Source organism: Gadus morhua, chromosome 5 (genome assembly GCF_902167405.1).
Source record: "Gadus morhua chromosome 5, gadMor3.0, whole genome shotgun sequence".
NCBI lineage: Eukaryota > Metazoa > Chordata > Actinopteri > Gadiformes > Gadidae > Gadus > Gadus morhua.
In genome coordinates this window covers 8,967,964-8,993,425 of record NC_044052.1, presented here as the reverse complement: position 1 = coordinate 8,993,425, position 25,462 = coordinate 8,967,964, and the positions used below count along the sequence as shown (strand labels likewise).

The 25,462-nt window shown below is 45.3% G+C and overlaps 4 protein-coding genes and 2 non-coding genes across 11 annotated transcripts; 3 read left to right on the top strand and 3 right to left on the bottom strand.

The window, feature by feature from the left end:
* Positions 1-154: 154 nt before the first annotated feature.
* On the bottom strand, positions 155-9,243 carry srrm1 (serine/arginine repetitive matrix 1). 2 transcript variants are annotated; one of them, XM_030357254.1, is made up of 17 exons: positions 9,090-9,243; positions 8,279-8,368; positions 8,029-8,151; positions 5,953-6,123; positions 5,730-5,830; positions 5,413-5,637; positions 5,126-5,311; positions 4,892-5,011; positions 4,346-4,554; positions 4,106-4,189; positions 3,197-3,283; positions 2,881-3,022; positions 2,674-2,760; positions 2,065-2,583; positions 1,514-1,703; positions 1,152-1,322; positions 155-1,010 (listed from the first exon to the last, which is right to left on the bottom strand). In XM_030357254.1, the coding sequence occupies exons 1-17, from the start codon at positions 9,108-9,110 to the stop codon at positions 900-902; spliced, it is 2,637 nt and encodes an 878-aa protein (XP_030213114.1). In that variant the 5' UTR covers positions 9,111-9,243; the 3' UTR covers positions 155-899. The 2 variants fall into 2 exon arrangements, with proteins under 2 accessions (XP_030213114.1, XP_030213115.1); XM_030357255.1 differs by having other exon boundaries at positions 3,212-3,283.
* Positions 9,244-9,575: 332 nt separating this feature from the next.
* On the bottom strand, positions 9,576-13,324 carry tdh2 (L-threonine dehydrogenase 2). Its single transcript, XM_030357262.1, has 9 exons — positions 12,970-13,324; positions 12,575-12,772; positions 12,160-12,202; positions 11,996-12,066; positions 11,686-11,835; positions 11,428-11,600; positions 11,229-11,319; positions 10,871-11,140; positions 9,576-10,208 (listed from the first exon to the last, which is right to left on the bottom strand). The coding sequence occupies exons 2-9, from the start codon at positions 12,756-12,758 to the stop codon at positions 10,063-10,065; spliced, it is 1,128 nt and encodes a 375-aa protein (XP_030213122.1). The 5' UTR covers positions 12,759-12,772; positions 12,970-13,324; the 3' UTR covers positions 9,576-10,062.
* Positions 13,325-13,475: 151 nt separating this feature from the next.
* On the bottom strand, positions 13,476-20,577 carry zgc:154055 (PH-GRAM_MTMR9 and Myotub-related domain-containing protein). Of its 5 annotated transcripts, none has more exons than XM_030357258.1 (12): positions 20,144-20,577; positions 19,372-20,070; positions 19,145-19,201; positions 18,412-18,523; positions 17,686-17,811; positions 16,664-16,837; positions 16,148-16,368; positions 15,799-15,960; positions 15,267-15,408; positions 14,532-14,752; positions 13,898-14,049; positions 13,476-13,784 (listed from the first exon to the last, which is right to left on the bottom strand). In XM_030357258.1, exons 2-12 carry the CDS (start codon positions 19,554-19,556, stop codon positions 13,684-13,686), a joined length of 1,653 nt encoding a protein of 550 aa, XP_030213118.1. In that variant the 5' UTR covers positions 19,557-20,070; positions 20,144-20,577; the 3' UTR covers positions 13,476-13,683. The 5 variants fall into 5 exon arrangements, with proteins under 5 accessions (XP_030213118.1, XP_030213116.1, XP_030213121.1 ...); XM_030357256.1 differs by having other exon boundaries at positions 16,664-16,840; positions 20,144-20,576; XM_030357261.1 differs by lacking the exon at positions 19,145-19,201.
* trnag-ccc (transfer RNA glycine (anticodon CCC)) lies at positions 19,935-20,005 on the top strand. The gene has a single exon. It is a non-coding gene; the product is annotated as a tRNA-Gly (tRNA).
* Positions 20,160-20,230, top strand: trnag-ccc (transfer RNA glycine (anticodon CCC)). Its single transcript has one exon. It is a non-coding gene; the product is annotated as a tRNA-Gly (tRNA).
* Positions 20,578-21,415: 838 nt separating the features above from the next.
* fam167b (family with sequence similarity 167 member B) lies at positions 21,416-23,846 on the top strand. Its single transcript, XM_030357172.1, has 2 exons — positions 21,416-21,892; positions 22,250-23,846. Exons 1-2 carry the CDS (start codon positions 21,581-21,583, stop codon positions 22,511-22,513), a joined length of 576 nt encoding a protein of 191 aa, XP_030213032.1. The 5' UTR covers positions 21,416-21,580; the 3' UTR covers positions 22,514-23,846.
* The last annotated feature ends 1,616 nt before the right edge of the window (positions 23,847-25,462 follow it).

The following is a 25,462-nucleotide window of genomic DNA, read 5'->3' as shown; positions in this document are numbered from 1 at the left end:
GGAAGACCGAAGTCCTCCACGCAAACACTTCTAGAGATATCTTTGGACAATAAAACAGTATGTAGTCACTTCAAATATAAATAACATTTTAAAATATTTTCATCCGTTCAAAAAAAAACAAAAACGTATTTTGTAAGAAAGTACAACCCCCAGATATTATAAAAAAGGTTTTTAATTTCAAAGGATGTCAAAAGCCAGGTAGGAAATGGTACACGGGCGCAAGATCAACATAACGTTATACCAATTTATTTTGAAAATGAAAGTAACCTCTCAGACTGTTTCAGAGCCATACATTAACAGCATAGTTTTAAGATGCCAAACACCTGTAGAACATCAAATATGAGGCAAGACATTCTGCTACAATGTTGTATACAGTGCACGCAGAAGAGTGGTGTGAGACTGTCCTAGGTCTATGTATAGGTCCTTGTAACAGAATGCCAGTTCCCCTCTACACTCCTAGGTCGTTGGTCATGCACATCAGAGTTATGGAAGTCCTACATGCAGTCAAATTCACATGTAGTCGGCTATTGTGTGTGTGTGTGTGTGTGTATATGTTTGTGGTAGATTTGACATGTTCCCTAATGCAGGCCATGTTCTTTAGACCGTTTCAGTCCTTGAAAACCCATAAGTAGGAACGGGTATGTCACGGTTTAGATAATATACCTTCATAATACACAATGGGTTAAACTGAAATGAGATATCCTGGTTCAAATCAACCTATTAATAACCCCAACCTTGCAGACAAACCAAACCCGTAATAATAATAAAAAAAATATGACTAAAGAACAAATAATTTGTACATTCTAAAGCTGAACCAGGTCAGGGACAAACTTCAAAAAGAGAGAGGGGGGAGGATAAGGGGGAAAGAGACAGCAGAATTAACAGACACGCCCTGGCTCTCAGGACATCTGCGATGGGGAAATCTGTGCTTTCCTCATGGAGCGCAGTGCCTTCTCACGCAGGTGCTTCTCTAGATCATCCAGGCTGTCCTCTACTTCGCTGTCTGATTCCTTAAAGAAAGGTAGCATTAATTATGTCATATTCAAACTAAAACATTGGGACAAACGCTACCTCCCGTCACAGGCAGGCCCCGTTACACTGGTATGCTCCAATTAAGAACAATCCTCACGTATCAGTAAAGCAGACTTCACCTTTTTTGAATCTTGGTCCTCGTTCGCCCCAAGGCTCTCCTGGCCGTTTCCCGTCGCCGGGCCGCCGCTCTTCTCCTTCCTGTGCTTCTTGCGTTTCTTATGCTTCTTCTCTTTCTTGTGTTTCTTCTCCTTCTTCTTCTTCTTCTTCTTTCCGCCCTCTGCGTCCGAATTCTGCAGGAACAGCGGGGACAACCAGCAATTACAGATTATCCACATACCCAATACTGAAGAGCAAGACGGCGTCACGGTAATCCAAGGATTGCAGTGCACCGAAATGTCTTCCACATCCAAAACTACGGCTATACGGCAACACAAGATATTAGGGGGGCATGTCCCCCGGTCGGAGGGATAAGGGTGCTTGCCTTGCTGGGGGATGGGCTGGCAGAACCGCTGCTGGCCTTCTTGGCTGGAGGAGGAGAGCCGCTGGCAGAGCGAGAGGGAGAAGGAGAGGCAGAGCCCGGCGCCGGACGCTTCAGGGCCGCCGGCGGAGCCGGGGAGACGGACCTCGACCTGGAGGACATTCTCTTTATCGGTTGGGGGCTCGCAGAGGACCTGGAGCGTGGACATGGAGGAGAGGACGTCAGAGCTGTGCATTCATTAAAAATATAATCCTACGACAGATATATTCTACAAATAAAATCTGCCGGCCAGACCGTACCTCTCTTTGTGTACAAGAATTGTAGCATTGATACTCCCGAAACCTCTCGCACTCATGACAGCCAAGCTAAGCTAGTACCGTGACAGTTGCACAGCCTGTTACGTTGGACAGAACAGTCATTTCGTTTTCTTAATTCTGAAAGTCTCCTGCCTACTCACTTGGACTGGCTTAATCTTAAACATTAAGACTTTTAAGTGTTCCACCTAGGTGGTAGAATACCATCCCAGCATATGAATCATGGAGACGCGTGCTTGCCTCTGGTTCTTGCGTGGCTCCGGGGTCCTGGACACCCTGCGGATGGCTCTGTTGCCATGGGAGGGGGACGGCTGCCTCCTCTGATTGGATGGAGAGGTGCTGGTGGCATCGAAGCGCCTGGGGGGGCTTGCGGAGCCCCTGGCCCCGCCGCGGCCTCGCTGCGCCGGGGACGGGGAGAGGCGCTTGGCCGCGGCGGCCGGGGACCGCGCGTCCCTGCCGGGCCGCATGGAAGGCAACATGGGGCTCCGCCGGTGCCTTTGCATGGGAGACGTGGAAGACGGGGGCGTGCGCCTCTTCTGGCCGGGCGGAGGGCTCCTGCGCTTGGGAGACCTGGAGACGCGGCGCTTGGAGGCGGGCGGGGAGCCTTTGGTGGGGGAGCCGGACATCCTCCTCTTCTGCACTGGCACCGGCGAAGGGCTGTACCGGCGCTGGATGGGCGGGGAGTAGCGGCGCGGGGAGGGGGAGCGCCTGCGAGGGGGGGGGGAAGGGGAGCGCCTCCGGGGCGGCGGGGACGGGGACCTGGTGGGTACAACGAGGGGGTTATCAGGAGGGCGCTGGTCAGGGGCTTCGTGGGTTCAAACCGTGAGATGAGTCAGCGAGGGTCCGTACCTCCGTCTGGGGGGAGAGGGGGATCTGCGCCGGCGTGGGGATGGGGAGCGCCGCCCGCGTCCTCGTGGAGAAGGAGACCGTCTTCTCCTGATTGGGGGAGAGAGTAGGAAACATTTCAAATCAGTACTGGAGGAAGGAATGATGATGATCGATCTTTAACAACCAGCATAGGGGGGGGCCTCTCTACAGCAGGGCCACTCGGCTGACCTTGGTGACGCGTCCCGGTGGCGTCTCCGCGGGGAGGCCGAGTGGCTGCGCCTCCTGCGGACATCGCCGTTGCGGGGCGCTGGGCCGGGCGCCGGGGGTTTCTTGGCGGCCTCTTCCTCTGATGAGGAAGAAGAACCGGAACCTGGAAAACACAAAAAACAACAGCAAGTCATTCCATCCTTGGCTTCCACGTCTGTATGTATACAATTACAACGGCAAAAACAAAAAAAGAAAATCATAAAAAAAGAGAAAGTGTTGAGGTGGACTTTGTTTGGGAGAGACTCCAACTAAAACAAAAGCAAAATCCACTTCTAACCTGAGGAAGACTCACGATTCTGCCTGCGGTATTGACGCCTTTGTTGCACTGAATCTGCGGTTGCGTCTTTTTCATTTTTATCTTCGTCTGAAAAGTCAAGTTACAATCAGATAACATTCATACACCATGAAACCAGCTGGTCACGACAAGGCATCAGGGCCAATAAATCTTTATCTTATGTAAACTCTGGACACATTTCCGTCCTTGTCAAGTATGGCTCAATATAGCATTCTACTGTAGTTACTCACTGTCCTCTGAGCATAGTATTAGCGTATTACAAAAGCATAGATTACAGGATGTTGACGCGACATGAATTTCACATCTGGGACTAATCAAGAACATCTTATCTTATGTTGATAGTGAACATATTAGAGAAGCATCCTGTCATTGGCATAGTCCACATTAGTATTAGTATAAACTAGAGCTGTCAGTTAAACGCGTTATTAACGGCGTTAACGCAAACCAAATATAACGGCGTTAAAATTTTTATCGCGCGATTAACGCAATTATTGTATTTAAAAAAAAATAAACTTTTTTTTTTTTTTCTTTGGCTCAAAACAAAGAAGCAGTAGCCTGACTGCTATGTTCAAATGACATTTGTTCAAAGCAGTCGTTTAATTGCACTATAGGCTCTTTTTTTGTATCGTCCTGTTTTGATCAGTGTATGCCAATGTTGTTATCAATAAAAAATCATTTGCACAAGGCAAGCCGATGCACTTCACCATGTTGATAAGAGAATTAAAATGAGAAGAACTATGGGACAAAAAAAATCAAGGGATATTTAGCATAGAAAAATAATTTGCGATTAATCACGATTAATCGTGAGTCAACTATGACATTAATGCGATTAATCACGATTAAATATTTTAATCGCTCGACAGCTCTAGTATAAACATTTCAGATTCTCACCGGACTCCGAGTCTTCAGATCGTCTTGGTTTGGGATTGTCTGCTGGTGACTCGGCTCTGCCTACTACTGGTTTTCGTTTTACCCCTGGAAGAATGAATAAAAACACCTTTTAGGGCTGATGTCGACACGTCATGAGGTCCTTGCCTTCACCATCAGTGCCCAGTTCAGAAGTGATTAGGAATTAACAAATGACGAACGTTTGAAGACATTAAAAAACGAGCAGATTAGAGATGTTCATACCGGCAGCTCTGGAAGGAGAGGGGGAGCCGCGGCCCTTCCTGGCCCGCGGGGACGCGGAGCGGCGGTCCTTTCCTGGGGGGCTACCGGCGGGGTCCAGGAGGCGTGGCTGTTTACGGGGCGGCGTGGCAGACGTTCTCTTCACAGCCTTCTTGGGCGAGTGGGACTTGGAAGAACTGCTTCCCGAGGTCGAGGCGGAGCGAGAGCGCCTCCTGTGGCCCAGCAGTGGAAGGGGGAGCGTCATTACAAGCCGTCAAGTCACAACTCAAAACTCACCTGTTCAAACTCGCACACAACATCTAACTGATCACTGTCTTTATTGTTTGTTTTGTCTTGTTTTTTATTTATTTATTTATTTATTATTATTATTATTCCACAATGTTTTGTTTTTAAACGATTTATGATAACTTTATGCTCTGTAAGGTGACCTTGGGTGTCTTGAAAGGCGCCCTTTAAATTAAATGTATTATTATTATTACAGACGTGAGTGGCAGTGCTGAGAGACGGTTAAGGAGGTTGTGGCTGACCATGGATGCTGCGATCGCTTACCGTCGGACAGGTGAGCGCCTGTGTCTGTGTCGGGAGCTTTGTGGGCCACGTCGGGGAGGGCTCCTACGGCGCGGGGACATTCTCCTCCTGGGACTGGGCCTTCTGCGGGGCGAGTAGGATCTACAAGACAAACGCCATACATTAATACGGAATAACGAGGAATGTAAAAACACCGAGGAAAGTAGCATTCTGTCTTAAGTAGGATAGAGAAAGTTTGAGGGCAGCCGGCTTTACCTGGAGAAGGAGCGGCGGCGACGGGAGCGGGAGCGGGATCGGTGGCGGGGCCGGTCCCTCCGGCCGTCCTTGTCCCTCTCCCGGGACTTTGGCCGCTCCTCCTTCTTGGCAACCTTCTCTGGAGAAGGCTGCTTCAGCTCAGGGACAGGATCCACTTTCGCCACCTCCACTTCCACCACCTCCTCACTGGTGGCCGGGGGAACGACAAGCGAGAGGAATCTTAGAGGCCATGCTCCAATGATAGAAATGCTGCAGGATATGTTACATGGTGACAGTTCCCTGCTAACCTGATAGAGGCAAGCTGGGGGACGACAGGTTCTGGAACGGCGCTTGCTGGCACCTCGGGTTCGGGTTGGAGCTCCTCTGGCTTTGGGAGCAGCGGCATCAAAGCAGGTGGGGGTGTACCCCCGGTCACTGGGCCGGGCTTGTGACGTGGAGAGCGCGGGGGGCTGGGCTTCCTGTCCCGCTTCACGGGGGACCTTCGTCGTGGTGAAGGTGACCGTGACTTCCTCCTGGGCAGACATGAGGCGGCCACATTGAGTGGTCTGTTCTACCGTTTGACGTGCAACCCTCTTGAACCCTGCGTTGACCCTATTTGACTCACCTCCTGGGGCTCTTGGACTGAGCTCGTTCTCGCTCCTTGTTTTCTTTTTCCTTCTTGTCGTCATCCAGTTTCTTGAGAGACGCAAGCTTCTCCTGCTCAATCTGCAGGATAACAAAACGGACATGAACGGGTGCAAAAACCTTCGCGCAACACCGAGACAAGATACTACAAACTTCTTCATGCCTGTGGACTTGTAAAAGGGAGGATAAGAGAGTGGATGTACCTGTCTCTGCTTGATCTCCTCCTTCTTCTGCTCCAGGAAGGCAGAGGGGATTCCAGCGATGTTCTCCTGGGCACTGAGCAACAAGGGCCATAGGTCTCGCATGAACTCCCTGGCGTTCTTTCCATTCAGGAAGCCGGTCAGGTTGATCTGCATCATCTTGCTATCAGGGTGCTGCAACACGCACACACACACGCGCACACACACACACACACACACACACACACACACACACACACGAAGGGGAAGAGAACCAACAATATGGCCGTTGAAACATGGCAGAGATAGTACTGGTGGAGGAGGGAGTGTTCCATTAAGGGGACACCCTACCCTGGATCCTGACTAAACTACAACTGCTGTTATTACTGCTATTTCCAATGATAAGTAATTAAAAAAACATTTGCAACCACCCTGGGCCCAATAGTGAACCAACTAGTAACCAATAAAAAAAAAAAAGAGGGTGTGGCTGAATGAAATCATACTCCTGAAAACTGAGAACATAATCTAGATGAGTCTAGACTGATCTAAATATAAAAATATATCTGCATGCAAACTGATGATACACCCACAATTGACGCTGGTACTGCCCTCAAACACCCCCAGATTCTTCTTCTAAAAAATAAAGTCTATCAATGCTTTTTTACAGGGCCCACCCCAACAATGTTAAAACCCTGCACTCCTTGGCACATGTTTTGCCTCCCCATAGTCTAGCACCAGAGATAAACATATAGCCACATTACAGAGTGTAATAAACCCCAACACTGCAAGTACAGTTCCGGTGTCTTCCGTGAGGCCCTGGGATCAGAGGGTACGGAGCTCCCATGGCTTGCTTCCGCCGCCCTACTGCTTGAGACTCAACCACCTTGAGCTTAATGTTATATCATTTATCTAAATTGCAAGAGACGAACAAGCAATAATGAGTACACAGTTCATGAAAGCTGGGTTTTAACAACTGACAAAGATTGTGAAATGCCCCTTTCTGTGTCACTGATCACAACCTCTCATGCCACTAGCATACAGTACCCATTAGACTTAATAGTTACCACCACCCACCTCACGATACCCATTTATAGCACTTTACCGGCGTTCAGCACCAGTATATTGGTGTTTTTTATCACAGAAGTTAATGTGTTTAAAGTGAGTAAAATCCTTAGAGGGTGGGGAAGGATTACCAAAAATAGGTCAACAATGCTTCGATATGGAATCTAACTGGCAACTGCATGAATATTGCCATTGAAAGTTTTAAAGGTTTTTCTGCAAAAATTGATATTAGTGCTTGGTGTTTAGCAGGAATTAATCTTAGAAAGTGTATTCTACCATTTAAAACAATATCACTATATACAAAACATGATTTATATAAATAAATTAAAAAGGGATCATGCACATTTGAGCATTATTAGAATAATAAATAACAGTGGCTTTGCTCATAAACGCAATTTTGCCAGTCAAAATGGTGACTTCCACTGCATTCTTTTGCCAAAAAGAAAGTAAACGCATCTAATATAAATCTTACCAATATGATTATAATACTGTTACAATTATTCTGCTTCCAAATCCCTTCAATTTCAGAAAGAGTTTATGGGATTTAAGGTAACCAAATGATGCGTTGCAAGTATGATATACTATAATATTGCATAGTTCCAATTTATTCACCACTGATATGATATGGCAATCCCTACACATAACTCACCTCAAAACCACACAGTGCATCATGTAGGGAGAGTTGGGCTCAGTGACTTTGGGCTCAGGAGAGAGCTAATTAGGTGTTGGTGCTATACTTCTGATGCAAGGTATAACATCCATATTGGTTCAGGCCTTTTAAATCATAAATCACATCAGCATTAGAAGACGGCTACACAAAGGCACTTTGTCACATCACAGCAACAACAAGATTATGGCATTTTAATTGTTCTATGTTCTGGACAGCACTTTTGGTTAGTCTGTTCTGGTGATACCAAATAATCGTGTTTTTTACTCCAGTTTAATCTACAACCTGTGCTTGTCTGCTTGCTAATCAATTGGCTGCAATCACACATGTGCTTAGTAACAAAAGTAATGTTGTGCATTAAAAGGAATTACCTTCTCATCCAGCTGGTTAAATATGAATTCTATGACAACATCATCTTCGAATCCCAGGATCTCGGTGACTCGCTGAGTAATCCAGGGTTTGATGACCTCCAGGTTTACTTTGGTCATGTCCACCTAAAAGATAAAAAAAAAAATAAACAATCGAGTAATAGATTAGGCCACAACCAACTGTTTTGTTTATTGATTTTCTAAACAAGAAAACTATGGGAGCAGGCAGAATAGTTGTTGATGTGATATGTACCTTCTTGTCCAGACATTCTGCAAATTTGAGTTGCTTTAGTAGTTTCTTATGCTTGTTGCTGAATCGGTTGTCTTGTTCCGCACTCGTGCCCTGTAAAAAGACAAATTTACAACATGATGTACGTGCAAACTAAATACGCCCTTACACGGGATACCTGGCCATATCGTTTTTATGCAGATGTGCTGCCAGGTGAAGAGGATGATCACTATGGTACATGACCCTTAAGACAAGCTAAATAGCCGTTAGCTCCGCTCATGCTAATCTCTGGCCAGAAACTTGGCATAGCAGGTAGTGAGATCCAAGACTATTGCAAATGTTTATTATTCAGCAATGGCGTGTTAAGGACACTTTACGTCTATGTATTAGAATCGATGGGAGTGAGTTATAACACAGATCAACTGAGTGTAAGACATAATGTGTTATTAGTTGGGATGCGAAGACCGTTCTTGGTAACCTAATGTTCGGTCGCCATCTTCGATTAAGGCTAAAAGTCAGCCTGTTAGCTTCACCAAATGTTTTCGCCGACAGCAGCAATCCAAACCCCAGCAAATGCGTAAATAAATGCCTAGTACACCAAGGCTCCTAACTCATCGTGCATTTACAACTAGCTGACATAGAAAGAGCAGAACCCCCCACTATCTGCTTCCGCTCTGAACGCAAGGCCGAGCTACGTTAGCTCCAATCGGCAGCCTAATGGCGCATTAGCTAACTACGTATTATCCAACAATCATCTACACCCAACACAATAATCACAAATAAAGTTTTGTGTACAAACGTGTCAAATCATGGCTATAAAACACGGAGCACTTACGCGGAAGAATCCCGCGTCCATTCCTGTGGAGAGATATTAGCAGGCGCTGCTGAAGAAAGACGGACTACGCCAGCTGAGATCCAATCGACGAGCACTGGAGCCGCACGAGGCATACATCTACAGGACGTCCAGAGTACTGCACCGGCAACTAGAGGTCGCTCGTTTAGTAACGGTGCGCACATTTACTTTACGTAGTGGATACATTGGCTGTATTTGTTTACACAACACCTGGCGACAAAATATAAACGTGCGCAAATTAAAGAAAACAGTTTTGTATCAAATGTAATTCACGTTGGGAAACAGCACACATGCAAATAGATATTAGATGATGACTAGATATTTCGAATCAATATTGTTTTAGTTGTAAAGATGAGACGTAAAGAGTCATTTTTGTGGCAATTTGGTTTAATTTTCAATGCGAGTACACCAAGATTTTTTAAATATATATATATATATATATATATATATATATATATATATATATGCATATATTTATACATATTTTTTATTACTTACTACTTGCACTGCTGAAAATGTTACACATCTAGTGAACAAATCTGCTATGATTAAAGAATATATATATTTGACCTCATTATGTCAAGAAGTCATAGCCAATCAATTTAAATAGTAATTTGGTATATTTATGTGAACATTAAGTACAAATGGTATTTTGAAAAGAATATAAAGTCTAAGCAATTGTAAACTGTTGAAACAAGTTAAACAACAATAAAGGAAGACGACAGGAGAGTCCTTAGAAAGACAGTTGTACGGCTCCCTGAAAACCGTGTGTGTTTGTGCGCATTCATTCCTAGTGTCCGTAGTTAAAGAAGTGTTCTGGATCCGTTTGACCGTTGCATTTTAAATAGTACAGGATTGTACTGCAAAACTCTTTGGTCAAAGCATATTCAAACATAAAGCTCAAGTGACGGGTTCAGCATCAGGACTGCCCCTTCAGTCTGCAGCGCAGGCTTTGCTAGCTGACCGGCAGTCCCTCAACGGTCCTCTTTTCTCGGATGGAGCGGAGCATGTCCGAGACCAGCCCTTCAAGCCCGTAGACCGGTGCCCAGCCCCAGTCTCTCCTCGCGTTGGAGTCATCAAACCTCACAGGCCAGCTGTCCGCTGCAACATGATTAGAACTTTAATATTATTGGTGGTTAGTGCAGGATGGCGTAGTGGCATTGGCTGTGCAGACATTGTAAGAGGCCCACCCCTCTCCAGATTTCCTAAAGAGTCGCCAGACAATAATATGCCGATTCACCATTAGCTGATATATTTTGAATTTCATTTTTATGGAAAATATCCTCAGTAGTTGTAAAAACACAATAACAATGCAACTACTATTCAATCTATTCAATATTTTGGTTTTAGCCAATGATGGTTAATGGCAGTGGACTGGGTCACTGTCAACACTCCCGGGCCCCTGGTCTGTGGAGCAGCCAGACCAGGCAGAGAATGGGTCCGAGCAGAAAGTTACTAACTAAACTGGCTTTAGTCCCAGTCGCCCACAGTCTGCCTGTAGGTGTCCTTGAGCCAGATGTCTAACCCCTTCCTGCTTCTTAATCAATGAATTAAATCTAGTTTTTTTAATTAGATGACCAACATGTACTCAATTTATATTTGATATTCATAATTTGATTCAGAAATTATCAAGCATGATTGCACATCCCTCGTCTGATACTATTTAAATGCTTGCTTTCCAATCCCAAATTTAATCAATGATGCAATGTAATGCCATAAAACGGACCCATACGTAAATAGAATGAGACGAATGAATAACGCACCGATGGTTTGGCGGACTGTGTCTGGCTTGTAGGTGACCTTGAATTCAGGCACATGTTTTTGTATCTCCAGGGCCACCTCCTCTGGGGTGAAGCTCATGGCAGCGATGTTGTAGGTGCGCAGGGACAGCTGGCTCTCCGGCGCGTGCATGAACTCCACGGTGGCGCGGTGGCAGTCGGAGATGTGCATCATGGGAAGGCGCGTGTCGGACCTTAGGTAGCACTCGTGGTTGCCCGTGCTGACGGCGTCGTGGAAGATCTGCACCGCATAGTCTGCACAAAGACAGGAAAAGACCACCATGACCGACGTGTGGTCAACGGGGGAGATACGTGTGTTGTGTGAGTGCAGATGACCCGATACCAGTGGTCCCTCCCCCAGGGTGGGTGTGAGCCGAGATCACACCGGGGTAGCGAAGACAGCGGAAGTCCAGGCCATATTTGTGATGGAGATACTAATGGGAATGAAAAATGAAAAAGGTACTAAAAATAACAACAACAACAACAAAATTGTGCAATATTTTTTTGGTGTGTGAGTGAGTCAGCGTTGTCTAAGTCCTTACCTCCCCCATCAGCTCCCCGTGGACTTTGGACACGCCGTAAATAGTGCGAGGCCTCTGCACGCAAAGGTCAGGGGCAGGGTCGCGAGGAGATGAGGGCCCAAAGGCTCCGATGGTGCTGGGGACAAAGATACGCAGGCAGTTCTCCAAGGCCAGGTCCAGCACATTGTGAAGGCCTGATCAAAGAGCGGAGCAGTTGAGATGAAAGGCCTTTAGAAAGAGCGTCACCAAGACGACACTTTGTTTAAACCGTGTTTCTACCTGAGATGTTGATCTTGCGGGCTAAGGCCACGTTGGCCTCACCAACAGCACTGAGCAGAGCGCTGTAGTGGACCAACCAGGTGATACGATGGTTTACAATAAGTTCTCTGAGTTGTTTGAAGTCCAATACATCCGCATATACAAATGGGCCTGATGAAAGGAGACAGGCATACAGACAGACAGACGGACAGACAAACAGACAGATGACAGGGATTGATTTATTGGAGACGGTATGCTGATTGAATTCACCTGATTATTTCAATTTTATTTGTACATTTGAATATAAATGTTTGATTTTAAAAAGTCTTACCACTGCTCAACACATGTGCTGGGGGTTTCTTAATGTCTGACAGGATTACATTCTCTTTCCCATACTGTTCCCTGAAAATGTATACACACATTTCTTGTTTAATATTTTAATCGATATATAATTTTTTACATGCAGTCAAATAAGAATCCAAATTTGACTTTTACCTCAGTATTTGAGCAAGGCCAGAACCCAATTGTCCAAGGCCACCTTTACAAGGAAAAAATGTTTCAAGCAATGAAAAAGGGTGAAAAGTATATGTTTTTTGTATATATAATATTTTTTAACTGGGCAGTGACGTTGTTGTTTGGACCGAAGCTTAACCATGACAAAAAGTTAGTGCACCCCATTATGCTCCCATAGGCCTACTCGAAGGCTCTTTTATGACAGCAGCGCTGTCTGCAAGCGGTCTATTGTGAACACGTACATCATCGACACGCGCTCAGGCTTCCAGTGTCTACGTAAAACAACTCCAACACACAGGACACGTTCGGCCATGTTTTGAAACGTGCCGATCGACAAATGTCCTTGTTTATCAATGAATAAATACAAAAATAACTGATGGAATAAGCTATACGGAACCTGTGATGAGAACACGCGGACTGTCCCGAGGGGTCACGGATACTTGGCGGTTCCACCTGCTGGTTTGTCTGGGTGAACAAGTTAATTCTCTACAGGGCAACCGGTGCGCCCTGCTAAGGCAACGGAGGGTAGACGGACGAAACACGGCAGTAGATGGCCCACAGACCCGCATACCCAATAACATGTTGAGCAGCAGCCCTAAAAGAAAAAGTCCAGGTGAATATGGTGGTTTGTCAAGTCTGCTTTAGAGAGAACAGACTAGTCTACTCTACATAGTAGAGTAATTACAACTCAGTTGAAATACTACATTTTGTCACGTGCTGTCTCAAATTATAGCCTCAGGTATAAAGACCATAACATTTAAGCTAAAGGGAGACATAATTTAAATAGCCTACCTATCTTTGTTAAATCTGTTCTTGGATCAGATAAACCGCCTCTTGTTGATCCAGGGAAACTGTTACGTTTTGGGCCTACTATTAGCAACTAATCACATCTGTGGAAATTGAACTGTTGCATCCAACCGTTAGAATTGGGGTGTGCGGTGCGATTGGTCGCCGTTTTAGCGCACATAACATCCATTGGATAAGTAAGCAGGTGTAAAGATTCACGCTGGGCATTGTAGTTTTTACACACTCTATCGTCGCCGCGGCCTTTTCCACGTCACAGAAGAGAACTACAGACTCCGGCGGGCAAATCACAACGTGGGCAAAATGCTGACTCAAATGGATTTGTATTGTGTTTACCTGAGGCTGACAGATCTGGTTATGAATGTTAAAGCTGACTAATTTATTGGCGCCTAGGATAGTCTTTTGTACAAATATTTACAACGAAATTGTAACATTTTCTAACTCAACTTTGAAATCAGAACACTTAATTAAACAAACCACAGTACAATATATTGTGTCATGGTTAGAGTATTTTAAATTATTCGACATTATACATAATAATGAACAGTTGATAATGAACAGTAGTACTACATAATTGTACAGTCGGTCCGTAGTCTCTTCATCCGATAAGCATCCAAACAAATCGTGAGGGGTTTCAACATTCTGTACTCTCTGGATCTCCTCTGGCGCCAATCCTCCAGCAGGTGGAGCTACAGACACACTTCACCGGACCGCTAACCTTCCCCACTGGCAGATCATGTTCCTCATTTCGTCGTGGGCCTCTTCTAGATGACGTCCTTGTTGGCTCCACCTCAGGAAAAAGCCTGCGGACGACATGACTAATTTCAGTCAGGAAAAATATCATTCCTACCATCGACAGGATTGTTATCAATAAAGGTTATTTTTCATAAAGGTCAGGAAAGCGACATAGACTTGCCCCTCCAAAGTTGCAGGGACTGGGGGTGCACCGAGGGCCAGATAGCCAGCTCAGTGGACTCATATAGGGGGTTGCTGTAAAGCTCTCTCTCCTCTGGCTTCAGCAGGGCCTGGAAAAGACAGTGAGTCTTCTCCTTCACACCAATGGCACACCTTCGAAAACACATCACAGACGGATAGAAATAGGGGGAAAGTATACTTTCACTCTTGCAAGCTGTATCTCTGTCTGTATATGCATCAACAGATACTTTCTCCCAACACACCTTTACGAGGTAATTTTATACACTGTGTGTGTGTGTGTGTGTGTGTGTGTGTGTGTGTGTGTGTGTGTGTGTGTGTGTGTGTGTGTGTGTGTTTGTGTGTGTGTGTGTGTGTGTGTGTGTGTGTGTGTGTGTGTGTCTCTCTCTCTCTCTCTCTCTCTCTCTCTCTCTCTCTCTCTCTCTCTCTCTCAAGATAATGCGCTCAAAATTGGTTGTACATTTCTGAGGTGTGTGTGTCTGTGTGTTTCTTACTATAGTGGCATACACTCCCAGTCTCTCTTTTTGTACTATCTCAAGAGCTCCGACACACTTGACTCCAAAATATTCTAAAACGTACAATCCTGTCTACATTGACTCAGGACCGCAGCGACTGACCTCTCCCGGTCGCTGTTACAGAGGAAGGTGCCATAGTCGGAGGCATAGGCCTCAGTGGCCAGCCTGAGGAGCAGGTCCTCGGAGAACCCCAGGGCCAGGGGGAACTGGTACCACAGCTGCCACGCGCAGTCCAGCAGCAGCAGGAACACAGGGGCCTCCTGCTGCAGCCGGGCGTGGGAATGGGCCGACCGGGCACAGCGCTGCTGAAACGGGTGGCCGCCCTGTGGGGGAAACACACGCGTCCTTTATCCGGTGTGTGTGGATGTTCAGACCGCTCTGCATGTTCCCTTTTAGTCATAATGTGGAAGACCTTTAACGTTGGCGGAAAACAATGGTTTCACTTTCGTTTTTCGGGATTTCTTTTCACGATGTGATTTATTTTTGCTCTGGTTATTTGTATATTCTATTATTACATTCATTTAAAATAATGTAATTCAAAATGTTTACCAAAAGCCAACCATTATATTACGAAATGACGTTACCTTTGCATCGAAGAGGATGCGATTATGAGAGCACTACCATGAAGCACTTTATCATTCCTTAGGACTTAGAGAACTGCTTGTACACTCTCATCACATTTATACACACACACACACACACACGCACGCACGCACACACACACACACACACACACACACACACACACACACACACACACACACACACACACACACACACACACACACACACACACACACACACACACACACACACACACACACAAAACATACAGACCTGAACCCACTCCCTCTCCAGCAGAGTAAGGAAGCCTTCCAGCGTGCGGCAGGTTGGGTCCATAATGAGCTGTGCCAGAGTGCTGATGAGCAAGGTGCAGTCTGTGCCTTCAGAACCATGAACCAGGACTGAATGGCCGTCCCTGTCATCACAAACACAGTAAGGTGTGGATGAAAGGAAGATAGGTAGCGGGACTGATGTTTAAGTACTTTTACATGCGATTTGGTTCACATGCCAGGTGGTTGATTTTTCAGTTTTGAGAAAGAGGAAACAACTTGCTAACCAAAACCAGATCATCAACGCCCTTTAGCTGTATCAACAGGAATGTAATGCGTTTACTTTTGCTTTAGCTTTTACTTCTGCTATAAAATATATTTCCGACGATGCTAATGGCTTAAAGGTCCATCTTGTTATCTGAATGAGTCTCGTGATAAAATGTTATATTAAGTTGTAATAACTATCCTCCCCATCATTCATAACCTCTACATGGGGCCATGCTTTGTGTAGTAAACACGACTCATGTGGAGCCTACCTCTCCACGCACTCTGCCAGCAGCCCAGCCGTGGACAGAGCAGTCTGGACGTGGTAGAGCCACTTGGAGTTCTCCAGCTTGCTGAGCCAGCGGTCCATGTTGTTTGTCTGGTCCCCGCAGGCTTCCACCACTTTAATGAGGCTCTCCTGGAGGGATTTACCCCTGGAAGAAGAACCCAACGTCACACACACATGCACGCACGCAAACACACACGCACATATACACAGTCAAGAACACACACACATGGACAAACACATAGTTACATGTGCACAGACACATACACACAGGTGAACTCGTTGTTTCCATTAAAGTACATCAGCTCCAGCTAAAAACCATTGTGCAGACTCACTTTTCCATCTGCCTGTGCAGCCTTGTCCAGCCAGGGTAGCTGGATTTGGACTCAACCCCCCCCCCCGCCGTCATCCTGGCCTGCTGTGCCTGCTGACTGGAGCGAGTGTCAATGATGTAACCTTTGTCCGAGCCATCAATCACAGCCTGGAGGAGGAGCTCGTCCTCCTGGCAGCGTTTCCTATTGGCTCCCGTCAGGGGCTGACTGCTGCGCATGATAACCTGGGACACCAAGCATTATAAGGCTTGATTATCACTGTGTGTGCCAATCGGTTAATATGCATACTTTATACCCAAACTAGAATGGTACGATTAGTAAAATAGTTAAATGTTTAGAGCTGTGGTGAAGTTTAAGATTTTTTTTGGTTATATATGGTTAGACTATCAAACTAATTTGACCGCTCTAGTTTGGGGATTAATACTCTCATAAAGACTGCATACTATGTAGTGCTAGACTTGCAAGTGATGCAGATGCACAGACTCTCACACACTTCCTTCCTCACATGACCTATTGCACCTTGCCGTTCTTCCTGTGGTGGTAGCAGACGACGGGGAAGCGCCCCGCCTGCCTGAACCTGGCCACCTTCAGCAGCACCTCATCGCTGATGGCCTTGGGGACGAGCACAGTGGGCGGGTAGGAGGGACACACTGTGTGGTCTCCGTTCACATAGCTCAGGCGCCACCTGCCTCGCTGCTGGGAACACCACGGAGACAGAGGGGAGGGTCAGGGACGGGGGGGGTGGAGGGGAGGTTGATGGACATAGAGACGGGAATAAGCAATAATAATAGTAGATCAACATAGTTGAACAATACATATAAGCCCCCCCCCCCGCCCTTACTGCCCCAACCCCATAAAACAAACAATTGAATATTGGAAGATAAATATACTAATGCAGACCTGAGAAACAAAAAACGTTTCACTTTCATTTCTGCAAAGCGAAAATTTCCTTTGAGGTACCGAACAAAGAAATCAGGTTGGAGCATGTCGTTGTTAATGGTCTATTCGTTTTTATGTCCCCCTTAAGCATCTTCATAAATCTTCCCTGTATAGCAACTAATTAATTATTGTGACTACAGAGGTAAAACTTTGTCTTCCAAGCAAGGAGTTTAAGCAAGTCTTTATAGAGCAGATCCAGTTAAAGCACTTTACAGCATTGGGACACACAACTGCTGTTACCTATCCCCTACCATGGGGGATCGGTGTGTCAGTATGTGTGTGTTTGTCTGTGTGTGTGTGCGCGTCTGTGTGTGTGTGTGTGTGTGTGTCTGTTTGTGACCCCTACATTCTGTTGGCCCAGCATTTTCCTGTCATGTGCTCCCTGTCAACATTGGTGGAAAGTGTCGGTTATCGTGTAAAGAAAACACACAGAGCGAGTGTGTGTGTGTGTGTGTGTGTGTGTGAGTGTGTGTGTGCGTGTTTTCTTTTCAGGGACAGCATTGTGTGTGTACAAACACACCCACGTGTGTGTCACTGTGTTTGAACAGGGATGACTGTTCTTGTGTGTATGTGTATAGTTTTGACATGTGTGAGTTTCTCACCAGCGCCTCCATTTGATGGTACTGGTGCTGGGGGCTGGAGAGACCCCATTGGTCCTGTAGGCTGGCGTCATGGGGCCTGTGAAAGAAGGGATACATGTCTGCCACTTCATTCATGGAGGACAACGCCTGTTAGGGTGAGAAACAGGGAGAGAGAGAGAGAGAGAGAGAGAGAGAGAGAGAGAGAGAGAGAGAGAGGGAGAGAGAGAGAGAGAGAGAGAGAGAGAGAGAGAGAGAGAGAGAGAGAGAGAGAGAGAGAGAGAGAGAGAGAGTGAGAGAGAGAGAGAGAGAGAGAGAGAGAGAGAGTGAGAGAGAGAGAGAGAGAGAGAGAGAGAGAGAGAGAGAGAGAGAGAGAGAGAGAGAGAGAGAGAGAGAGAGAGAGAGAGACAGAGAGAGAGAGAGAGAGAGAGAGAGAGAGAGAGAGAGAGAGAGAGAGAGAGAGAGAGAGAGAGAGAGAGAACCATCCAGGGAAAGAAAAGAGGGGCAGAAGGGAATCAGCCTCATGTAAAAAAATAAATAGGGTTTAACAAATGATCACATTGATTTTTCAATGAGTGTGTTTCCAACTGAGTTTGAGTATAGAATACCATACCCTGGCCATACCCTCTAAATGACTTGGCTAGGAAAATGAACTGCCAAAATATAATTACATCATTCTGAAATGTTTTTAACAAATAATTTGATGACTTCTGTTTACAATAGGGGACTGCACAGACGGCTGACTGGTACCTCGATGGAGTGAGCGATGTTTAGACACTGCTCCATGCCCGGGATGTCCAACTGGAAAACACACAGGTCCTTGCACTTAATGGTGAGAGTCCCGGAGGAGGGTCCAGGTGCCCTGTACGCAGGCGTACACACCACACACACACACACACACACACACACACACACACACACACACACACACACACACACACACACACACACACACACACACACACACACACACACACACACACACACACACACACACACACACACACACACATGCGTACATGCAGACACACACACACACATGCAAGTACAAACCAGACAGTTTTAAAAGTTTGCGTTATTATTGTACAACTAAAGTTGAGGCTACTTTAACTATGGCCTCTGCTGCACGCACACACACACACACACACACACACACACACACACACACACACACACACACACACACACACACACACACACACACACACACACACACACACACACACACACACACACACACACACACACACACACAAACAAACAGATAAACTAAGCCTATTTATATAGCAGCAGGAGTTGAAGATGGCAGCGTCAAAGCTGTATGTGTAAGGGGCATTTCACATACATTTTCAGTTGACATCTATGCTGTCCTTACCGCAGTGAAAGCACATTAGAAAGGTAACATACAAAGAGCCAAATGAAAATATGAGCATTTGATCCTTGCATATGAAAAACAATATCGCAGAACACATGTATGCCCAACCTTTCCTTCCATCGAGCACTAGAGAGGAGACCGGAATTCCCCAAAAGGTTTTCCACGCTGATAAAAAAAATAAGATTTGAGGGACACCGTAATTAGACATTAATTAGACAGCCAATCATTAAATGGAAGAAAAGAGCCCTCGTTATTTGATTAGTCGTTGATTAGTCTGATTAGTTGTAACAAGTGAAAGTTGTCAAACTTGGACTCAACTGCCTGTGTACCCTCACCTTTTCTCGATGGCATCGATATTCCGGAGGAGCAAAAGTACTTGTCGACAGCTCTGGCTCTCTCGATCAGAAAAGATAAGGTGGTGTCCGGTTATGCATAATGTGCCTTTGGTCGATGGATGGAACGGCTGTCGCAGCACCACATTCTCCACGTTTGCGGTCCTTATATGTTCAGAAAACTCCATCAATTCAAGAGGCACCCAAATCTACTGCCAAATAGGCATCTCCTGCAGTCAAATTTAAATCACTTCCTTTGCTCCTTTCAGTCAATTAATTCTCAGATCTATCTATTCCCGTTGCAGTTTTTTTTTTATCAAAATGCTGACGGCGAAGCCAAACGCAGGGCAGTTTGGCTGATAAACTTTGTATTGATATTGGCTTGATGTTTATACCCCAATGAAGACCTACACGTTCAGTAAAGCATGTCTCCAACGGCTCTGAATGTGTGGCCACAAGATAAGGAAGTCAACGTTTCCTGAGTGAAAATGAAATGCAACTTGGTATTGGTAACACTTTGTTGAGCAAATGATTTTCAGAAAAACATTACCAATCGCTGTCAGGCTGCGCCGCTGGTGTAGTGGTATCATGCAAGATTCCCATTCTTGCGACCCGGGTTCGATTCCCGGGCGGCGCACGGCATTTTGATGATGGATATTATGCGCATGAATACCGATCAATAATGGACGAAGAAAGCAGTCGCTGAAATTTAAAATCATTAGTTATAACAAAATAGGTGTAGGAATGGCAATTCGAATTGTTAATAAAATATTACCGAGGACCGGAGAACTGCGCCGCTGGTGTAGTGGTATCATGCAAGATTCCCATTCTTGCGACCCGGGTTCGATTCCCGGGCGGCGCACGGTATTTTGATGATAAATATCCTACTGTACGATGAAAGCAGTCTTTGAGATGGACTTCAGTTATAAGACAATAGAGGCTACAACTAATGGTGTGACGCACGCCGTCCCTGGGCTGTTTTACATGGACATCTGTAATTTTAACGTCTAAAAATACGCCGCCCGCTTCTCCTTCTCCCGCGTGGGGCTCTCTAGTTTCCCTCTCCTCTCTGAGAGGCAGGTGGGCCAGGGGAGACGAGATAACTCCTCGTCTCCGAGTAAATCATCGACGTGCCCTTTGACCTCTGGGAGGTGGGAGGTTGTTGGAATTCTCTTTTGCTTGGGTCCCCTTTCTCTCTGTCTCGCTCGTTCCCTTTCTCTCTGTTTCGCTCGTTCTCTCTCTCGTTCTCTCTCTCTCTGTGTCTCTCGCTCTCGCTCTCGCTCTCGCTCTCGCTCTCGCTCTCGCTCTCTCTCTCTCTCGCTCTCGGTATGAAAGTGTTCATCTGAGAATGATACTATTGAGTGTCATGAGGACTGTGGATAGTTATAATCTTGCGGGGCCGTTTGGTTAGCGTCCGACCTTGTAAATATAGGCACAGGACGCACCGCACTTCAAACCCACTTCTCCATATTTCACCGCGGCCCCCGGAGCGCACCATTCTGTCGCCCTCACACCCAGGACCTCCGACGCACACCTGCCTGCTTTGTCTCTGTCACGAAAACGATACATAAGGGTCGAAGAAAGCAGTCTTTGAGATTTATGGACATTAGTTAGGCTATAAGATAATAGAGGCCACCACTAATTGCAATCATTATAGATAGCAGCGACATGGGTGCTGTTTCAAGAAACCATCAGTAGATGGCAGCGGTATCTCAAAAACAGAGTCCTACAGGTTGTATGACCAAAGTAGAACCAGCATTTGTAATATAATCTTTATGCGCTACATAAAAAAATATATATTACAAATATAAATCAACGAAACAATAGTTATTAAACATATTCCTGTGAGCCGCTACAAATTGATACATTTAGTTAATATATACAATTATAATAATGATTGCAAAACCAATTGGTTTATTGCAGCTAGGCCTATAACTTTATCACATGTAATTCAAAGTTAGTAGCCTAACTTAAAGTTAGTTAAGCACTCCCAACTATACTTCGTAACAGCCGATATGAGCAGCTTAGCTCGGATTGGGAATATGGGCGGTCACTGGTCCTTTATCCTCTATAAAGGAGCACAAGGAACCTGGCTCTCAACATATCCATATTGCTATCCCAGTGCAAGCCAACGTCGTTACGAGGACATAATCAAAGTCTCGGTCTTGCTGCTGCTGCTGCTGCTGCTAAAGCCACATCGAACGTTTCGTCAATGGAATTTAAGGAGTTGGGAGGAGAAGACAGCTCCGAGGGAGACACAGAAGACTTGGACAGTGTCAAAGCGCTTACAGAAAAGCTGAAATTGCAAACTCGCAGACCATCTTACTTTGAATGGCAGGAGAGCTTACAAAGTGGCCCGTGGAAGGATTGCTCAAACTGTGCAAAAGAAAGTGCCGAAGAAAGTCAGGATGTAGCCGCACTGGACAGCGTTATTTTGGACCGTGGGAATTCCGACTTGGTGGTCCGGAATATTTGTGGTTTTGAAACTATCGATGATGCCTTGGAATTTATTAGGAAGGAGCTGGTAAGTTACCAAATGAGCAAACGTTTCTTATATCCAAATTTGTTGCATTGGTCGTCCTGTAGGCAAAGTGATGACTGTCAAGATGTTATCTTCAAATGGCATTACTCATCAAATAACAGCACCATGAACGAATTAGCTACCTATAGAATATAAATCAATAAAAACCTTATTGTTTGGAGTAATTCCTGCCAAAAGGGCCATGTCATCATTTCAATCAGCTTTTCTTGATCATGTTTATGATGATGCGAATGATGATGCTGCGACTGATGATGACGATTTCGAGGATGATGAATATGAGGAGGACGACGACCACCGCGACAATTCCCACATGTCTCATGTCCTCCTCTTTCCCCATAGAGGGAAATGCAGCTGCAGGACAACCGCCTGGCCCGGCAGCTCATCCGCCTCCGCACGGAGATCCACCGGCTGAAGGTGGAGCAGGTCTGCCACCGCCACAAGGAGATGCTGGACAAGGCAACGTACGAGCTGGAGGAGTGCGGCGAGGAGTCCGACCTTCTCTGCGACATCCCCATGAAGGCCGCCTTCGCTCTCTCCACCCCGCTCAAGCACCTGGGACTGACCAAGATGAACATCAACTCACGGCGCTTCTCGCTGTGCTAAGGTTTCAACACCTCCACCATTTGACCTCCAAAGATCTCCATTTGAGAGGATCCTCTCTCCTGTAGGAACACGGGCTGCTTTTGGTGGACGTGTTTATATTCCACTGTGTTTGTGTGTCATGGTGAGATTGGAAGAACATGCGGAATTCATAAGGTGTGTGCTTGCACATGCTTGTAGTAGGCAAAGTCTAGCTAGACACACCCTTAGCCATGGCTTTTAATGAAATGCACTGATTGTGTGTTCAGTACAATTCGATTACATTGTGAAAGCACTTAGCCATGATGAAGTGATAACGTTCAGACTTAGAGCATAGAGTTACATTTTACATTGAAATGACAAAACAGCATAGTTATTTATAAAAAAAAAAAAACACTTTTACATGTTCACCCAGGCATGCATTTTCTCCACACGCCAGCACGTTGACCAATGTTCTCAGGGTAACTTCATGGCTTCATCATGAATGTGGGGTTATTTTGTCTGACAAGTAGCCTAAGATAACGCGAAAAAGCCATCGTCCACTGGCCCTTATCGAGGCGACACCGTCCACAGATACCGTCCATATTTAGTTGAGAATCTGTGAGTTTGGGATCATTTCCAAACAGGATGCTAGGGATCACGCTCCGCAGTTCTCACACCTCCTCTCCTCGGACCAAAAATAACAGGTCACCGTAGCGATATAGCCCCACGAAAGGTCGCGCCCTACGGTTTAGATTTCCATGACGCCGTCCAGATGTTGATGCGAGCGCAGATCTCACATCCATTGCGGTGTCGTTAAAGAGTAGCCTTTCATACAAAAAGCCTTGATGCATATTATTTTTATCCACTAGATGATGTAGGCTATATAAATACATTTATTAAAAGATATTAGAGGAGAGTTATGGTTTTTAGAGTTAGATGCCAAAATAGAATCCTTCATCAATTCGTAAAAATAAAACATTTCAAGAGCGCCAAGAATTTTTTTAATTTCTTAGTGGCTCCTCTCTAGACCTTTTAAAGTTCAAACACTGTTGACATGCCATGACTAGTGAGTGCTCTTGTTCTCCAACGTGTTCTCACTTCAAAACAGACATGCATACGCCGCAAATGCTGCTGCACATGTGGGCTCGCATCTCAAGGAAATCAAAGATGTTTAACCCCTTTTGGACCTGAACTTAATTAATTAAACTCAAGACGTTTCCTTTAAAACAGCGGTAACACTGTTAATTGATGTACTTGTATTTGCATTTTTCTGTCATATTTTAAAATCCCACTACGGGCCAAATGCACGCTATCTTTTTTTGTATTAACTGAAAATGTAGATATAAACTGCTTATTATTAAAAACTTGAACATAATATGGGCCTTTGGTCTCTGTTATTATCCAGGTTAACCAGCTTGATTTTACTCTATGGAATTCACCCTATTTGTTAAGATCTGTAGTCCTGTAGTCACAGTCCACAATGGTGTCCCCTTTCCTTTTTTTGACATTATCCCCCTGGTACCGTACTACTGAAACGGGGCCAAAAACATGCTTTCGCACACAAATAGCCATACTACAAAGTAATACGCTGTTTTAGCATGAAACTGGAGTAAACCAATCAGATCTAAACCGAAGACTGTGACGTGTGTTCCCACGTGGCCTGGAGGACGCTATGAACGGTATCGTATGAGGACGGGATATAGTTTTCGACCTCAAGGCTGTATTTCAATGGGCTGTCTTCCATGCGTTTCTCATGTGACCCCACCTGTGTTTCTCATGTCCACCTCTTCCCTGCAGAAATAGAGACGTTGTGTGTAACGGTCCCTCAGCGTGAGAATGTATAGCTGTAGTGAACTCAGTTTACAAGGTTTACAGTTTACAAGGCTTTGCTCTGGAGGTAGAGCAGTTGTCTTGTAACCTAAAGGTTGAGTGTTGTGTCCCTGAGCAAGACACTTAACCCTAACTGCTCCTGACGAGCAGAAATCTGGCCTTGCATCGTTGACTTTGCCGCCGGTGTGTCAATAAGTGTATTAACTGATGTAAGTTGCTTTGGATAATAGCGTCTGCTAAATGCCCTAAAAGTAAAAGTAAAAAGATGGATTAATTATGAATAAAAGTAATTTCCAGTTAAAATTTGATTTCATAGACATTTCAGACATGTCTGATGTGGATTTGAGCAATTACCTTATCTATATCATTATCCACTTCTGCAAATCTCACGTCCATGCACATAGGTTATTTGCATAATAAATGATCCCCAGACAGGAATATGTGATTCATGCTCAGTGCGCATCAATCCGCATTGACAACACTGAGCTTGTTGTCCTGACCTGAAAGCAGTCAGCACCTGCAATACCAGACAAACCGTGGAGGAGTTGGAAAGCGCTTGATGTTAAGATGTCAGACCGTATGTGAAGGGGAATTGGATTTCCAACCGCCAGTTAAATTGGTGTCATTGGTAGAATAAAGGAAAAAGGGGAGACCCATTGTGAGGGCGTGATGTCTGTGGACACCTGTAATGCATGCAGTGTGTGTCAATGCAGCCATTGTGCCACTTACATTCTAAAGTGGAAGAAATATTGAGTTTAAAATGCAGATAAAGACACAGCATACCTTTCAAATTACAGCAGAATCGCAATACTAAAACAAAGTAAAACTGTCAATACAATGTGTACTGTATATATTGTATTCGGTTGATATACAAAAATGTTGAAGACAGAAAGTACATTTCATCACATGCACTGTCATACTGCATCCTCTCAGTGTTGATGATGGAAAAACTCGGTTACCTCAAGCGGTTTTGTATAAAAAATACTATTTACGATGCGACAATCTTCTAAGCACCTATGTCAGCGTAGACTCTATGCAAGGTTTGGACTGGCTTCCTGTCATTTTCTCTAAAACAGCACCTCCGTCACCACAGACATCCTTTGGTAGCTCACAATGACAGCACGGACACACAGCATGCAACACTACACAATTTCACCTTAA

What these genes read in the sequence shown, in the direction of transcription:
- tdh2 (XM_030357262.1), bottom strand. Translation starts at nt 12,758, where the DNA reads ATGTTATTGGGTATGCGGGTCTGTGGGCCATCTACTGCCGTGTTTCGT. An exon ending in GGCCTTGCTCAAATACTGAG is followed by an intron (nt 12,067 to 12,159) that starts GTAAAAGTCAAA and finishes ATACATTTTCAG; the next exon opens with GGAACAGTATGGGAAAGAGA. An exon ending in ACGGGGAGCTGATGGGGGAG is followed by an intron (nt 11,320 to 11,427) that starts GTAAGGACTTAG and finishes CATTCCCATTAG; the next exon opens with TATCTCCATCACAAATATGG.
- zgc:154055 (XM_030357256.1), bottom strand. Translation starts at nt 19,556, where the DNA reads ATGGAGTTTTCTGAACATATAAGGACCGCAAACGTGGAGAATGTGGTG. An exon ending in AGTGCTCGATGGAAGGAAAG is followed by an intron (nt 18,524 to 19,144) that starts GTTGGGCATACA and finishes GCCTGCGTACAG; the next exon opens with GGCACCTGGACCCTCCTCCG. An exon ending in GTCCCTGCAACTTTGGAGGG is followed by an intron (nt 13,785 to 13,897) that starts GCAAGTCTATGT and finishes TGTCGTCCGCAG; the next exon opens with GCTTTTTCCTGAGGTGGAGC.
- srrm1 (XM_030357254.1), bottom strand. Translation starts at nt 9,110, where the DNA reads ATGGACGCGGGATTCTTCCGC. An exon ending in AGGAGATCAAGCAGAGACAG is followed by an intron (nt 5,831 to 5,952) that starts GTACATCCACTC and finishes GTTATCCTGCAG; the next exon opens with ATTGAGCAGGAGAAGCTTGC. An exon ending in CTCTCCTTCCAGAGCTGCCG is followed by an intron (nt 4,190 to 4,345) that starts GTATGAACATCT and finishes TCATTCTTCCAG; the next exon opens with GGGTAAAACGAAAACCAGTA.
- fam167b (XM_030357172.1), top strand. Translation starts at nt 21,581, where the DNA reads ATGGAATTTAAGGAGTTGGGAGGAGAAGACAGCTCCGAGGGAGACACA. An exon ending in AATTTATTAGGAAGGAGCTG is followed by an intron (nt 21,893 to 22,249) that starts GTAAGTTACCAA and finishes CTTTCCCCATAG; the next exon opens with AGGGAAATGCAGCTGCAGGA.